Raw genomic sequence first — 17,958 nt, 5'->3', positions numbered from 1 at the left:
TCATTGTATAAATTGAGACCATATATAAAGTCAACATCTAACTAACAACACTAATATTTTCCATTGTTCAACCTTTCAAAACTTCTCATTCCTTCCAAACTTTTAATCAATGTTAGCTAAGAACTTGATATATTATCGCCACAACTAATTTATTTGAATGGATCATTAATTAATTAATATATTGATATCTAAGTAAGAAAACTATATCAGTTTAGTTTTTTCAGATTTTAAGTTGATTTCTAATCAATATTTTATTCTGACAAGAGGCCTATTATGTTTTAAGCTTCATGAAGAATAATGATAAATCAAACAGTAAAATAATAGAGTAAAATAGCATATCATGATATGCCATATAATTATAATAAACCATTTCAGGGCATAGATTAATGCTGAAAGAGATGACTTAGGCTTCATCTAATTGAATTTTATCATAAATTTTATGTAAATCTAAATCCTGTCAATTTAGAAGGCATATATTCTCCTACCGTAATTCATTAAATTCCTATTAAAATTTCAAAATTTCAACAGATCTTTCATTCTCAACATATGATCAAATTCTCAATGATTTGATCTATGCTATAATCCAGACGACTAGAAGAAGAATTTGCTAGTTCAAAATTAATAGTATTTTTTTAAAATATAAATATTCATAGACTATAAATATATATAATAACATTGCCTTTATATATTTTGCAGCAAAAGATAATTAATTACGTAGAAGATGGGATCGATTCGATTAAAATAGTATATATACATAGGAATTCTTTTTACAATTTCTATCAAAATAGTATTTTTGTTTTTTCTTATGAAGTAGGATTGAAGAAGGAGAAGTTTGAGATCGTTATATTTTGAAGATGGGATCGATTCGAGTAAACTTCGAGAGTGTTTAAGTTGAGCGAGCAGATATACTGAAAGGAAAACAATTAATGAATCAGAAGGCCGAAACCAACGCATTAATAAATAACGAGACAAATTTGCAATATCAAAACTAGTGGATTTACTATGACTGGAGAAGACCTTATGCTTAGAGTCAGATATACCTCAAAGGCTAACTAACAAGACAATACAAATTAAGAAACTGAATTCTTTACATATCCTAAATGAGTGGGGCTTAGAAGAACAACCAAACAATAAGCACAAAAAAAAAACAAAATATAATGCAAAGAAGACAAATAAACATAACATGTGTTAATGGAGGGAACGTGAAGGACAAGAGATGATAATAATTAAACTATATTGTACAGAATTATAATCAGGTGATGCATCAACAACAAGGTCATCGGCGCCAAAGAGAGGAATTCGTTAAAGAAGACGCTCACAGGTGGTCAATAGGAGCGAGAATTCATCTTGTCGGCCTGTTCCATGTCGTCTCTGCGGTGGTCTGATTTCCATAATAGAATTGCTTTGTCGAATCATCCCAGTAGGCCTGTAGAGGTAGTTAAAATGAACTGTCAATTCTTCACGTCTTGATTTCTACGCTTCTTTTTTTTTTTTTGGCTCAACACTAAGAAAGCTAAAAAGACGAGTAGTTGGTGAATTGGCATGCACAAACCTGCCAACCCGAAGGAAGATCTTTGGTGAGTTCAGCTAGATCAGGCTGTTTTTTCTCTTTCTCAATCACTGCTGTTGATGTTTGAGCATCTTCGGCTCTTACTTTAGCTGTTCTCCTACGTTTCACTCGTTCTCGCCTGTTTCATAGACAAAATAAATAATTCCATCCATGGAAGCCATTATCTCAACATATAATTTTGCAATTAGAAGTTCAATGAGTGTCGATGCTTAAGGTCTCAAGTCAAAAGAAGAATACCAGTCACCACCCAAAGGAACAAAATTTGCATTATCTTGGGCTTCTCCGGTAGCAAACTGACGAGCACGCCATTCCTACATTTATAAGACCATTAATCACTAATAAAGTTAAAAGAGTTGTCAGTGGAGAATAGAGATACAGAAATTAAGTGGTGCAAACCTCTATCTCTTTCTGACGTTTCTTTTCTAGAATCTCTAGAGCGTTCTCAGGTTCCTCCTCACCATGCAGCTCTTCTTTCGCAGCCATCCACTGTAAAAAGAAATTAAGGTAACCAGGAGTCAAGTTCAGTCATTACAATCATAAACTCTCCTCGTATCTATACAATTTATATCTATACATATACAACAGAGTGTGTTTCTCCTATTAGTTGTTGACCTCTTTTTTGGCATCAGCCACTTGCAGAGTCTTATCACTTGCATTTGGTAGTTTAATCCACCATCTTGTGAGTTGCACCATTATGTTTGATGAAAGATCAAGTAGCATAATTTACCTCAATTCATCATCGACCTAAGGATGTACTCCTTTCAATCATGTTGTCATCTATTTTGTCCTAAAACATATGTGATCGGGTCAACGCTGATTTAGTGTATTTATTTTACATGACTTTGCGCCTCTAACGCACATGTTCATTACGTGCACAAAATCTTTTGATTTGGGCCTCATTTTGCAAAATAGACAACGTGAGCGCATCCGGATCGATGAGAGCTTCCAAATAAGCTCATCCATGTCTGGATCGAGTTTCATCTGTGTCGTATCGAGAATGTTGAATAGATTTCACCATATTATTTAAATAATAATTGAGTATAATTTAAATATTATTTAAATAATGGTAAGCACTATTTAAATAATCATTTGAGTATTATTTTATAATTTAAATATTACTTAAATAATGGTAAACAAGATTTAAATAATCATTTGAATATTATTTAAATAATAATTCAAATATTATTTAAATAATTCAAATATTATATGATCTTTTGAGTATTAATTAAACTACTATTTAAATTAACATTTAAATACTACTAAAATAATTATTTAAATATCATTTAGATTATTCACATATATGTAATAAAATATTGAATAAAATAAATTTTATCACACTCATCTTAGGTCATCCATAATCAATTCATTATCCCACCCCATTCATATAAGACACAAGAAAAAAAAAACTCTCATCCCTCTTAAGCCCTCACATTATACGTATAGCCATCTAAAAAAGAAAAAAAAAAATTTGCTCTCACACCTCTCTTTCACATATAAAACAAGAGGAAAAAAAAGCTTTGAATTCTCTCAAACACTCACACAGAACAACAGACAACTCAAGAAAAAAAATAATCTCTCTAATACACACAACAAAAGGCAAAAGGGGACTCATTTTTTTTTTTCATGGACAGGACACTCATTCACAACTCTCATAAGAGCTCCAGACCCGAAACATCTCTCCCACATGCATTGGGAATCTCTCTCCTTCACGTAAAAAGAAAAAGGGAAGATTCATATACAGCTAAGCTCTGGAACTCTCTCTCTCATACAAAAGAGCTCAGGTGGCTGCCCCTCTACCCTTCTCTTCGTCTCTTCATCTCTCGATTTCATGTACAGTGGCACTCATGCTCTGGACTCCCAGCTCTCAAAATCAAGCACTCTTCCTCCGTCCCTACCCAACCTCCGAAATCGTGCGGCGATCTGACCACAACCTCTGTTTTAGCTACCTCATGCCCACCCTGACCCAATCCCCCCCCCCCAACCGACGGCCATCTTCCCGCCAGCCTCTCTGCAAACTCACACAATCATACCCGACCGTCGACCAACGCTAGCCCCAGCGAGCTCCGACCCGACCCGCTTAAGGCTGCCGCCCTCCTACGGCCGGCCGAGACAACTCTGACCCGGCTCTCACACTAGACGCCGAGCTCCGGCCACTCAGCCCATCTCCTCCCTACATCCTTATGGCCCTTAATCAAACAAACCCAACTGTAGCACTCTAAACCAGTAATTCCTCTCTAAATGCCGACTGACCCAGCTACCACCTAGCCGCCGGCTTTGCTCCCGCAGCCACACGCAATCAAACAATGAATGAGCTATTGTTGTCCACGAAACCAAGCAAGAAACAGATAACCCAATCCATTTGCCTCTTGATTGTGATGCCCATGCGACCAATCACGACAACTTGAGGAAGAAACATAAGAGGTGATTCCTCATTCGCGAATTACTCCACCTGCTCGGCAAGACTATGGATATGGAAACACCAAACCCAGCAACTTATGAGCTCACAACTCATAATGCACAGGCGGCCATCCCATGAAGATTCTTGCAACATTGACAACATGATTGGACTTCTTCATTTTTGTGTGTGCCTATATATATATATATATATATATGCTAATTTCTTTACTTTGCCATGCACACCAACTACATACTCAAATAATGAGACTCAATTTTATAGCTTGAAGAGTCGGAGAATCCCTTGTTATTTTAAATTTGTGAGTGATTTTTGTTCAAGTTTTATGTTTGAAATATCCTGCATTTCTTTTAGAACTTAAATATCAACCGGAATGTGAAAGTTGGTTGAAGCAAATGTGGTGAAAGTTATGTTTTATTTTGGAGATCTGTAGTAGTTCTGACATTAAGAATATTGCAAAAGATATGCTTTGAGTATCATAGGGCAAAGCTCCTAATAATAAAAACAAATGGTGGTGGAATCAAAATGTGCAAGAAAATATTAAAAAAATAAGAATATTTGTAATAAAAATTAGTTTAAATATAAAACTCTGATAATTGGGAAAGATATGGAGTGACCCATAGGAATCTAAGAAAGCAATATATGATGCAAAGACTTTATCTTTGAATGTTTATATAATAATTAGAAACTAAGGAATGCTAAAGATATACATATAAGTTAGCCAAACAAAGAGATAATAGTAATAAGGATTTAGTACAAGTGAAGTGCAATAAGGATGAAAATCAAAAGTTTTTTTTCCTTTTTAAGGATATATTCAGCAAAGCTGAATGAGATATTTTGCTAAACTTTTTCAATGAAGATTATGAGAATACGATCGACTTTAGTGACCCTAACATCCTAAATGAAAATAAAAATTTTTGTTTTTATCGGCATATTACTAAAAACAAAATTAGATAAACTTTAATGAAAATGAAGCGCGGAAAAACTATGAGACCTAATGATATTCGAATAGGGTGGAATGCTTAGAAGACGAAGGAATTTCTTAGCTTACTAAACTTATTAATATTATTTTGAAGACTAAAAAATATCATATGAGTGGAGAACGAGTGTTTATATTCCTATTCTTAAGAAAAAAAGTGATGCAGAAGATTTTACGAATTATAGAGGAATTAAGTTAATGTTTCATACTTTAAAACTTTGGGAGAGTTATGGAGCATAGGTTACGGCGTGATACTAATGTTTCTCAAAATGAATTTGGATTCATACCAGGTATGTCTACAATAGAAGCTATACATTTGTTGAGAGATTTGATGAATAAGCATAGAAAGAATAAGGAAGATCTTCATATGATATTTATTGATTTAGAGAAAGCATATGATAAAGTTTTAAGAGAAGTGCTATGGAAAGTTCTAAAAAATGAAAGATTTAATAATACATATATTCAAGTCATTAGGGATGTGTATGCATGTGTTGTTACTTGTGTTCAAACACAAGGTGGTTTGAGTGTTTGACCAAGTATTTTCCTATTTTTTGTTGGATTAAATCAAGGATCAGCCTTAAGCTCATATATTTTTTATTTAATCATGGATGTTCTCACAAGACATTTGCAAGATGTTGTACCCTAGTGTATGCTTTTTGCTGGTATATTATTTTATTGATAAGACTAGAGAGAGTTGAAGGTAAATTTGAAGTATGGAGGTCAAACTTAGAGTTTTAAGGTTTCCGTTTGAGTTGATCTAAAACTGAATATATGGAGTATAATTTTAGTAGTAATAGATCGAGTTAAGGGTTTGTGATTTTGGGAGATCAAGTCATTAATGAGAGTGCATGTTTTAAATATTTTGGGTCTATTGTTCAAAGCATACATGTTAACGGCGAATGGCGCACAATGGCGCAAAGGTCCCTTTGGAGCCATGGCGCATAGCGCATGGCGAGGCGTGCGTCATTTTGAACATGACGCAAACTATATAAGAATTATAAAATAATAAGCATGAAAATGAAATATCATTAAAAATGAAAGACAGTCTATCCAAGAGACAAGAATTCACATTTAAAGTCCTCACCCCTTCCTCCTCTTCTATAGAGTCCAATGTCTTCCAATCAAAGCATGCACTCATGAAAAAAACGTATACAAAGCATGAACTCATAAAGAAGCAGACTAACACTAACAACTATTACTAAAGATGATGAATACAACAATATGCCGGACTGTCAGGGGTCTAAGGGGGCACTGCCCCCTAGCGGAGTTCGACCTGCCCAGTCAGGGCACGGGGTCAAGGGGCAGCACCCTTGCGGGGGTTTCCGAGGGCAGTGCCCCCGGAACAAATTTTATTTGTAATGGTAATTTTGAAGTTCTGCTTATTTTTAAAGTTCGTAAGTCGTTCGTATGGAAAGATACCGAGCAGTACTGAGCATGTACCGAGCATGTACTGAGCGGTACCGAGCGGTACCGAGCATGTACCGAGCGGTACCGAGCATGTACCTAGCAGTACCGAGCATGTACCTAACAGTACCGAGCATGTACCTAACGGTACTGAGCATTTTTTTTAATTTTAAGAGGTGGACGCTTCTAAACCATAGTTGTTAGTGAAACACTTCAAGTAGCAATCAATAAGAATCATACCTGTTAAGTTGTAAATTCTTGTAAAAAATATTCATAAGTATAATAAAATTTAAAATCAAGTTGGCGCGCTATTTTGCGCCGTGCGCCATGCGCCATGGCTCACATGTGGCACAAATAGTGCGCGTTATTTTAAACACATGCGCCTCGCCATGAACATGTCACTGTAGGTGCGTCGCGCTGTGCTCCATGGCGCACGTTATTTTGCGCCATTTACAACTATGGTTCAAATTAAGTGATTGTTAAATAGATGGATAAATTATTAGCATAATTCAAGTTGGATAGTTGAAGTGGATGAATGCATTAGACTTATGTGATAAAAAAAGTCCCCCTTAAACTTAAGGGAAAATTCTTTATGATTGTGGTGAGACATACAATGCTTTATGGTGCAGAATGTTGACCATTAAAAGAGAAGCATAATATTAAGTTAAGTGTTGCAGAGATGAGGATGCTCAGGTGGATAAGTGGCTTTACTTTGAGAGACATAATACGAAATGGGCATATACGTGAAAATGTTGGAGTAGCTCAAATGGAAGATAAGATTAGAGAGTTGCCTTGGATGGTTTGATCACATTAAAATGCGGCCTTCCTATGACCCATCTCTATCACATCGTTAATTGTAATTATCAATTTATAGTTAAAGATCCTTTTAATTGAAAGATGTTTTATAAATGTATTGTAATATGATATTTAAGGCATTGTTAGAATTTATTCATTTACAAAATTTTATAAATACGTTACATGTGTTGTTTACATGCATGATTATTTTTTAATAATACCTACGAGTTTCGTATACAAATTAATTCAAAAGTTAAAGTACATGAAATTCTCACACCTACCTCTGTGAGGAAATGCGGAGAGACTTAGATAATGAGCTTGGGCTTACTCCTCCCTCCATATCGCCTTTGTAAGGCGAGCGCCAATTCGTTGCATCGTTGACTTGCTTCGACGAGGTAACCTATCTAAAACTTAATGCCCCTAGATCTCCAAAGCTCTGCATGTGAATAGATTTTCTAAACTTTAGATCTTTGTAGTAAACCTGTATTTAATTTTTCAACCCCACTAACCCGCCAGTGATTAGAACTTCACTCGTTAGTGACACGCTTAAGGTTGCGTAGTTTTTGATTTATCACCTACACTTAGAAACATTCTTTCTTGATTTTTCCTATAGCATAATGTGCATAATTCTAAATAAATGAAATAAAATAATTTTCTTAATAAAATGAAATAAAATAGTTAAACATAAATGAATTAAACCTAATCAACCTAAAGCGAATGAATGATATTAATGAATCCCAATTACATAAATTAAAAAAAAACTAAACATAAATTAAAATTAAATAAATGAAACACAAATCAATAAAAATTAAATAAAAGAATAAGATGAAACTTTAAATAAATTTTAAAAAAACTATATTTAAATAATCATAACACATTAATTAAAATTTTATTTAAAACTTAAATAAATCTTTAAAAATTTAAATAAATCAAAATAAAAATCATTGAATAATAAACAAATCTTAATTAACTTAATTAAATAAAATTTTATAATTCATCCGATTCAACTTGATTTTATTAAATAAATTTATTAACTTTATGTTGATTTCTTTGGAGAGCATAACAGCATTGGATTTTTATGGATCCTTAATAAATTTTAAATAATCAATCTTGGTCGCCATGCCTGTTGTGGCAACAACACAAAGGAAGTGAAAGAATATAAGTATTAAACTATAAATATTATAAATCTATAATTTATTAATTAAATAAATTAATTACAAATCAATAATCAATAATCAAACCAAAACAAATGGATAATTGTTGGGCAACTCGAGCTTATGAGGCTATTAACTTAACCCCAAAGATGTTGAATAAACCTAGCATCCCTGATTTAACAAAGAAATTCATTATTCAATCTTGTAATCTTAAGCTTGACTCCATTTAGGAAGACAAATGTTTATTGAATTGAAAGCTCTTAAAAATTAAAACACATAATTTAAATGCAATGCTTCTATGCAACCAATCATATCATTTACGGAGTAATGATAACATTACAATTATGAGCTTTAGGACTTGAGTTAATAACTTTTAAACTTTGAAGCCAACAATTAATATGATTCTTTAAAATATAAAATAAAATAACGCAAATAAATAAAACATTCTAAATTTAATTAATAAAATCTTAAAATATTAAAACTTAAAATTAAATTAAAATCTCCATTAACCTACAACCAACAAATAACCTTAAATTTAAATAAGTTAAACATCAAGCTTCCCAACTCCCAAGTCATACCAAACACACACTATCTTTTTCATATGCAAAATTTATTTGTTAGGACCACCGAATCTAATCTTAAGTTAGGACATAATGTATTTGGTGTGATGCGACTAGCTTGGTTTGGAGGATCTCCTTTGTGTTTTTATTTATTTTATGTACTCTAAATGTCATACTCATGCATTTTTACACACCTTACTTCATAGTGCACTCTGCTTGCATGCATACATCATACCATTGCTGCTAAAGCAAAAATTCAAAATAGAATGTAACTAGGACACTTGTAAAAGTAAAGATTCAAATTATAATGTATCTAGGATTGGATGTAAATTGCAAAGAGCTCATTATATATTTGTACATTTCAATTTCAAAGGTTGTAAAAAATTTAAAGATGTTTGCTTACATAAACAACTAGGGCTCCAAAAGATAACTCCCTACCCTGTGAGGGGTAATCTCTTTTGGAATCCTATAGAAGGCTTGGAGCTAGAGAAAAGAAAGCAAACGCATTTGAACTTAAATTCATAGGTTTAAAAATCCAAGCATGTTATGGTGGAGCTTGACCACCTTACTTGCAGACCTCGGATTGTATATGTTCCAAATAAAAGAATAAAATATTTTTCTTTATGCATTTGTCTCATGCATCATAATATATGACGCTAGCTAGATTTATTTACATATTATACAATCATCATTTGAATCTCTAAATTAAAATTCTTGACTCCCAAGTATTAGAGTCATCCTATCTTACATTCATAAGGCGATTAATTGTTTTTATGATGTTAGCTGACATCTCACTCCAAGCAAATATAAGTCAAGATTGTACACCCCTCAATGTATTTTCTCTAAATCTTAAATAAATTCTAGATCTATAGTTTCTTCTTCAGATGTTAAATGAGTATTTGATCTTCTAAACTCAAATTTTTGTATATTTTAAAAATCTAATATTCATTAAAGATGAAGAGAAGAGTTTATCGCTTTTGGATTAGATGAACATAGAAAACTCTATATGCACCAAACCAAGAAGAGAATAAAATAGCATCCCTAATCGAGAATATTCTTAGGCCAGGGTCTTTATATGTAATTAACTATAGGGGCTTGCCTCCGTGAGAAACTGACACCCAAATTAAATAAACCTCATTCAAGTTGATGTATCGAATGGGGGCATTCTCATGATTATGGGATCATATATATTATTATTCATCAAAATATGCAGGCGAAAGCTACTATTCTCCATAGATAATCATAAGTATAATCTCATATGCTCTTCCATTGATCTGCTTACGTAAAGTGTAAAGAGATACGACCATTTTGCCATACGGGAAAGTGTGATCGTACCCTTTGCATTTTAACCCCGAGAGCAGCATCCTTTCATAGACCCACATTAGTAAATTTGAACCCTAAAATTATGGATTATATTTTAATTTTAAAATTCGTTGGTTTGACAAAATGCAGATCATATCAATTATGTTTCTCTATGTTATATTCTTTCTATCCATTTGTCACCAGAAATGGACAAAAAAATGATACATGCAGAGGGCTGTTTTGTGGAAAATAGCAACGTGCAGCAAACTAAAATGAAATCCGTGAACTTTCATTAACTTCAGGATATATAATGGCATTGCAACCACTATTCCTCATATACGAATAATATTTGAAAGAATAGAACCTTAAATATGAGTCTAAGCAACTAAGCACTACTCTCTTCGCACAAAGTTAACTTACCTTATCCACAAGACTGGAAACTTTCTTATTAGACCTCAGAGTTGGAGCAACAGCAACCGCTCGCTTCTTGCTGCGCACAACTGAAAGAGATTAAAAGATAATGGTTATATTTAGAGAGAAATGAAACTTCACAAGCATTATGAACTATAGTAAGACAAGGAGAAAGCCTTCAAGCAGGCTATATATTCCAATTGAGAGTTTTGATAGACGCATCATAAAAATAAGCACAACAACTCAGAATTGCATCTTTAAAAAACAACAAAATTGTCAAAGATGATTTATAAGGCATGCCTTTTGATTCAGGTTGAACCGGCTTAACAGATTCATTCTTTGAAGAAGCTGGAGATTGAGCATCTAAACTCCTATCATTTTCTGATGAACTTACCAAAGCTTGAACAGATGATAGGCCGGATAAAGCCTGTAAAGTTCTTACTTGAGACTCCTTACTTGCCTTGGGTAGATAATTGTCTAGAGAATCTACAGGAAGATCGACAGTTGCCGCATGAACGCTAACAGGAGCCATATCCTGATAATTAACAGCACTTGATTCCACATAGAATGCAGAGGGCCCTATGCTACTTAACACGGGTCCAGAAGAAATAGACACATTTGCAACATCATAGTATGTTGCGGACCCAACTGGGGTAACACTAGAAGCCACTTCTGGTAAAACACTTGGAGCTTGAGGCTCATCATAGTAACCTGGTGTTTCTGATTCAATGAGCTGACTGCCTCCAACAATACCATAGTAATTGCCATTAGAGACTTCAGAACCTGTGGTAGTATAAAAGCCATAAGCTGGAATGTGGTATCCCACATTATATTGATCTGGAAAAGGATAGGACGTTGTCTCAGTATAAGATGGAGGAAAGTGTGCTAATGGTTCTTCAGGATGAGGATCCGATTCACCCTCAGGAGGTGGTGGAGGTGGAAGTGGTTCAACCTCAGGAGGTGGAGGTGGAATCCACTCCTCTTCTGGAGGAGGAACATTGGATTCATTTGGCAGAGTTGAAGGGCACTGTGATGATGGCAGATTAATCTGAAAAAACTGTTCTGAAGGGTTTGGACATGCAGTTATGGATGTTGGCGAATAGGGAATTTCTTCATCAACCTCCATTTCAACGTCCATATCTTCTTCAGTATTATCAACTAATGAAGGTGCAGCATTAGAAGAATCAGGAAGCAGGTTGACCTCCGGAACAATCTCTGGTTGATGCTCACTTCCTTGCGACTTAAAATCAGTTATTGGAGAAGCCTTTTCAGTACTAGCATTCTCATTTTTGGTCATATCCTTTACAAATTCAGAAGTAACAGTAATTTTGTGCTCCTCAGTAACTTCAGAATATGAACCTTCTAGAGGAGCCATTTGCCCGGCCTTCAAATCACTGAAATTTTCAGTTTGAACTGGAACGGAAGCTTCAATTTTGTCTATTGCAGATTCAATTTGCTTCAATTGTACTTCAGTATGCCACCAAAAGGGAAGCAAGGATGAACCATATGATGAAAGTGCTCTGCAATCAGATAATCTGATATCAATCTCTTTTCTGATCCCTTCATATCCTTCAAGCCATTGATCAGACCTGGCATAATACACATTAAAATTCAAAATAGATTGATAAAAAAGAAGATACCAGATAGGGAAAAAAAAAAGTAATACCTGTGCAGCATGTCCAACTTCTGCAGTAAAGCTTCACCATATTGCACCAGCTGTGAAGCATGAGCATCTTCACTTGCATGGCGATCACAATGTATTGACAGATCAGCATCCTTCTCTTCATTATCCAATGCATGATGCAACCCAATATGATCTGAGAGGTTTGAATACCCAGAAAAATTGCTATAAGATGCAGTAACATTGTCAGTGTAATACTGTTCAATACTTTGACTGCTATCAAAAACCTTCGCAGTCTTCAATTCTATGTTTTCATATCCCTCAGTCTCTTTGGAGATGATATTGTTAGTTTCATGCACATCAGCACCAAGAACTTGACCATAGATTTCCAAATCAACGTTTTCAGCACTAGAAGTATGCGCTTCCAAAGCATTAGCCCCTTTTTCTTCAATAGCAGAACATACACTTTGTTCATCTGTGTTTTGTGCATCAACAGCCAGACCTGCAGGCACCTCCCATGAGGTCTCTCCTGTCACAGTGTTCCAGTAATAGTATTGATTGCTTTCCTCGTGCAACACCAGTTTCCAGTGTTCATTTACATGACCATTAGCTTGATTCTCAGATGGCTCAGCTACAGAAGTCTGAGAAATTAGTTCAGTTTCACAGTGCTCAATATCAACACAAGCATTTTTAATAGCTTCGGTATCATTGGCCTTCAATTCTTTAGGACTGCCAGTTTGATCCAACTCTTGTTTACAAGTGCTATCTTCAATAACTTCGTCCTTGTTACTTCCTAAATCTTCAGTTACAACTGCATGCTCCTTTCCCTGGAAAGGAAACTACGTGTTAAGGAAGAGACACAAAAAAAAAGAAAACATGGTAGATGAGCAATATTTTCACAATGGAGAAAACTACACTCTGAGCTTCAGAAATTATAATGCAAGATGATCGCTTCATTTTAGTCGCAAAAAGAAAGGATGAAATCAAAAAGTACGACCAAGCTAGGGGTGGTTCAAAAATTTTAGGAAGATGCTTATCACGTAAGTGCAAATGCATGAAAAACTAAATGAATTTTTTGCAGCCAAAAACAGCATATACAGTAAAACTGAAGCACTATAGCAGCAGAAATATATTTGAACCAATATAATACAAAAACAACACATACTATAATACACTAACTAAATTATCTACTTTACTATGAAATACCATATAAAATATTATATGATGTACTATATACTAAACTATATTCTTTATATTACACTATATATAATATTAAACTACACTGCACCATATAATACTATATACTATAACATATGCTATACTATACTATACTATAATATAAACTATATACCATATGCCAGGCTACACTACACAACATAAGACATCATTTTATGAAGCTTCATTTTTCATTTATTTATGTTGAGTGTCATAAATATACCCTACATAACTCTTTTTAATAAATTCAATGCATGTCATATTAGCTCAGTTTTATTCCTTCCCAATCTTTCAACAAATTTTATCCAATCCTAATTATACATGTTCAAAAACCAACTAATGATATTTTCCACTACCTTATCTCTACTTACAAATTTATAAAATTTACTTTTAAGTCTCAATGATATTACACCTTAGATTGTTCTTCATTTTACCAACCAAATCTTGATTCTGGAACTTATATCCTCATCTAAATCTCCATTCTTCTATATAATGAATCTAAAATAACTAACCCTATTATGCCTAGATATATCACTTTATTTTCAAAAATATAGTCAAATAATTGATATTACACCAACTAAAATAATATATCATGTGATATTTTAATTAACAATAAGAAAAAAATTAGAGTATCAATTTTCAAGGCATTAAATACAATAAATAGCCAACAGAATTACTTCATTTGATTAAATAATAAAAGCACTTGATAAGAAATTAGATAAGGAAATACCTTATCACCTTACATAGAACTGGATAATAGAATGTGATCTCAACATATAATCTTATAACTTAAGAGTATTTAATTATGAAAAAAGTATACAAAGATACAAAACTAGTACAACAAATATTCAACTTCAATGTATATTATGACAAAGGTATAACATGCTCTTTAAGAATAGTCCTTAGTTAATGAAGAGGGGTAGTTGTTATTCTTGGGTTTGAAAATAAAGCAAAATTATTCAAGCTAAAAATGTAAGAGTATATCAATGTGAGCTGGTTTGAGATTCACAAAGACACAGATATATCAGAAGTTAAGAACCAAAATAGTTCAGTATGGCTATTTCTTATTTTTATTAAATACTCTAAAATATCGAGCTTGTGGCATGGTGCACGTAGCTGTAGTGGAGAATTAAGACAGCATAAGAGAAGTTATCTAATGTAAGAAGGGGTTAAAAAAAAACCCATATGCACATCTTGCTTCATGCTAGCCACACGAACACCAACATGTCTAGAATAATATTCCAGATATTTTAGAGATTAAGTGTGATAATAATCCCTATTTATCTCTCATTTAATAAAAATAAATACAATTAAATGAGAGGTAAATAGATAACATAAATAAGATGTGAAAGAAATAACATAATTAACCAAAAAGATGAAGAAAAAGATTCCCATAATAAGGCATTTACCTACAAAAAAAATGAATGCTATAATTACCTCTGAACCAGTTGAATAATCCACGTCGTCAGCATCTTTCTGCAGTTTATTTGCTTCATCATCCAATTCATCATCACTATACTGTCCAAGCAAGAGCAGCGGATTCTCCTTATTTTGACCTGAGTACACAAAAACATCATGTAAAACTGTAAGCAACTCACTAAAAAGTTGAAAAGCAAGTTTAAAAACACACAATGAATGCATGGATTTTACTATAGATAACTATATAAAATAAAGTTATAAATAATGATTTGTTAGGCAAATGACCATGCCGTGTCACCTGAAAATAAGATGAATATGAATGTTAGCCAGGTAGAAACCAAAAAAAGATGAAAACATACGAACCAAGAAGGCCACAATTCCTCCCGAAATCTCCAAGATGCTGCCAAAAATGTCATTAAGTATTATTCATGGTGGCAGCTTGATCTGTAACAACTATGAACATTCCTTAGACCTCAGCCACCCTACAGTCTCAAAACCAAAATCTTGGTGCATGCAACAAATCGTTTGCAGTATTTCCAAATTTCCACCAAAAATATGTTGTGCAGGGATATCTTCTCTATATAGTCCTTTGAAGAGAAATTGATGGAACCCACCTGAGGAAGATGGTGAAGAAGGAACACTAGCAGAATGATCTTGTTCTTGATTCACTCCAGCTTCCTCATTAATAGAATTGCACACTGCCTCCTCTGCAGTAAAAACAATGCATAATGTTAGAATTTTTTCAAATTAAGCAGAAAACGCATCAAGAAATATCTTGAACACAACATGAAATGTTAGCTTAATAATGATGATTCGCACTAATATGACATTTTAAACACATTCTATAACTACAGAGGTATAAACTATAGACTCTAAGATGCATATACAAAGGCACGTAAAGAAAATTAAAAACTAACAGAACTGTAGTACTAACTAAGCTAGTTTATTACTTCCTCTTGGTTTAAAGGAACATGTTTATCAATGTTTGATGGCTAAAATTAGGTATATCTATGACTAAAAAAACAAACTACGCTCAGGAACTTCACACTTTGTTAAAAATCGTTGTTTTCAATTTCAAGTCAAATATCAGTATCACTCAACATGAACAATGCAATAACTTATTCCTGTTCATATCGAAGTAAGAAATTTTAAACCAAGTCAAAAGAAAATCAGTCAAAGTTGCAAGATATAGAGATTGGCATAAGAAAATTTTTCTTGTAGTACGATACAAAGTTCAGAATCAATTTTGATTCCAGTTTTGTGGGATTACTGACCTCCAGTGAAAAATCCAAGTTTACATATAATTCTAATTTCAGCTCTGGAATCCCACACCACTCAAATAGCAAAGAAAATACAAAATAAGTTCGAACATGATGGGGATACACATTAATCATATTCCTAAAATTGATAAATACTAAAATATGTCACAAAAGGTGCACATACATTTGATACTTAAAAATTTGCAGGGGTTTAAGGGAAACAGTACATCTTCAAGGCACAAAAAGATAGTATGAGCCGAACAAAATGTGAATTGATAATAAAGAAGCTATGAATGAAGTTAATATATTATAAAAAACTTAAAATTTGTAGGGTTTTGCATATATAAACATTCTTCAATTTGAACACAAGTATTGAGCTTGGAACAACAAAAGTAATTTGAAGCACAAACTTCCCAAAAAATCATAATAATAGAGAAATTGTAAGCAACCATAGAAACAGTGGTCCAATATATCAAGAATTTTCAATTATTGTAAATTCTAAAACAATAGCTAAACAATCTTCAATATCTAATAAATACGCTAAACTTCTATCAGCGCCACATTATTATTATAAATGAAAGCTCCACAGTGTCGGATATGTTTACCACAACAACAAAACGAAGTGTTTTGGATGTAATAGCCATTGCAATAGGATGCTTGCTAGCATGCTCATAAAATGAACTTAATGACCAATTTGCAGAAGGATCAAAAATACAAGACCTCTATTGTTGTGCAAAATATTGGTCATGAAAGAAAATTAACTGTGATGATGAAACTGGGCCCTTGTCTTCAGGTCACAGAACACAAAGGATAAATAATTTATCAATTTCCGACAACAAAAGCAAAACCGGCAGCAAAGAAATAAAACCAAAAGAATATATGGACAGATTTATTTATAGTGATACAAATGAACTACAGTTTTGGATAAGAACTTGCAAGAATTATTTAGGCTGCATGCGAGCAAAAAAGTCAGATTATAGTGGAAAATTTGTATAACACAAACAATTCAATCGTTTGAAAACCTTGGGAACAATTAACAAAGTGGCAGCATCAATATATATAAAAAAAAGTATCGTATAAATATGAATCATTCAAGATCATACGTGACGCCTTATCCTGGCATATAACTAATCACAGAAGCCTACTCTCTCGAAAACCCTAGCCATGAAAAGAAAAAATTCATATTACCAGAGGGTTCAGCAAGGAGATCGAGTTTCACTCTTCGATTTGTAGCGCTCATAGCCGCGAGGCGGCGCTCCTTTCTCTTTCCCATCGAATCGCCTATGGAGAACAACTAAGATTAGTCAATTAGGGATTTAGGGTTTCAAATGGGGGAAGACGAGTTGCCGCCGAAAGAGAATAGATCCTGAAATTTATTGGATTGCATATGCCCGCAAAATGAACGGATTGATGTTGCAGACGCCTCAGACGTGTCTGGGCCAGCCCAGCCCAACTAAACTTTCGGTTCTAAATCCACATATGAGTTGGCCTCTGATAATTGGGCTTATTAAGGCCCAAACAGTAAAAGCTTGCTACTTTTGTTCAAAAATGTCGATGCCTTTTTCTCTTCGATCAAAATAATGATGTTTCATGTAAACATATCGACCAAATAAACTCCGATTTCAGCAAACTTATAGTCGAACTGATCGTCTCGGATATATGAACCCAACGACACCAAATTCAACTCGATCCGAGCCCAAATGGGTCCAAATCGAAGGCCCAAAGCACATTTAGAAGGTTCAATACATAATTTGGATTACCAAAAAGTTTCCAAATATAACATGCTTATAGTAAAATTGAGCGGCTCGAAGAGACAAATCCAACGAGCCCAAGATCGCCAAATTATGATATCATTA

General features: G+C 33.7%; 1 protein-coding gene across 1 annotated transcript; it reads right to left on the bottom strand.

Moving 5' to 3' along the window:
- Window positions 1-973: 973 nt before the first annotated feature.
- On the bottom strand, window positions 974-17,469 carry LOC110094895. The gene is made up of 10 exons (XM_020820233.2): window positions 17,291-17,469; window positions 15,458-15,550; window positions 14,862-14,980; window positions 12,255-13,036; window positions 10,889-12,177; window positions 10,598-10,677; window positions 1,967-2,056; window positions 1,808-1,881; window positions 1,553-1,688; window positions 974-1,426 (listed from the first exon to the last, which is right to left on the bottom strand). The coding sequence occupies exons 1-10, from the start codon at window positions 17,373-17,375 to the stop codon at window positions 1,343-1,345; spliced, it is 2,832 nt and encodes a 943-aa protein (XP_020675892.1). The 5' UTR covers window positions 17,376-17,469; the 3' UTR covers window positions 974-1,342.
- Between the last annotated feature and the right edge of the window lie 489 nt (window positions 17,470-17,958).

This window comes from Dendrobium catenatum, unplaced genomic scaffold (assembly GCF_001605985.2).
Source record: "Dendrobium catenatum unplaced genomic scaffold, ASM160598v2 fragScaff_scaffold_1413, whole genome shotgun sequence".
Classification (NCBI taxonomy): Eukaryota; Viridiplantae; Streptophyta; class Magnoliopsida; order Asparagales; family Orchidaceae; genus Dendrobium; species Dendrobium catenatum.
This window is presented reverse-complemented; position numbering and strand designations above follow the sequence as displayed.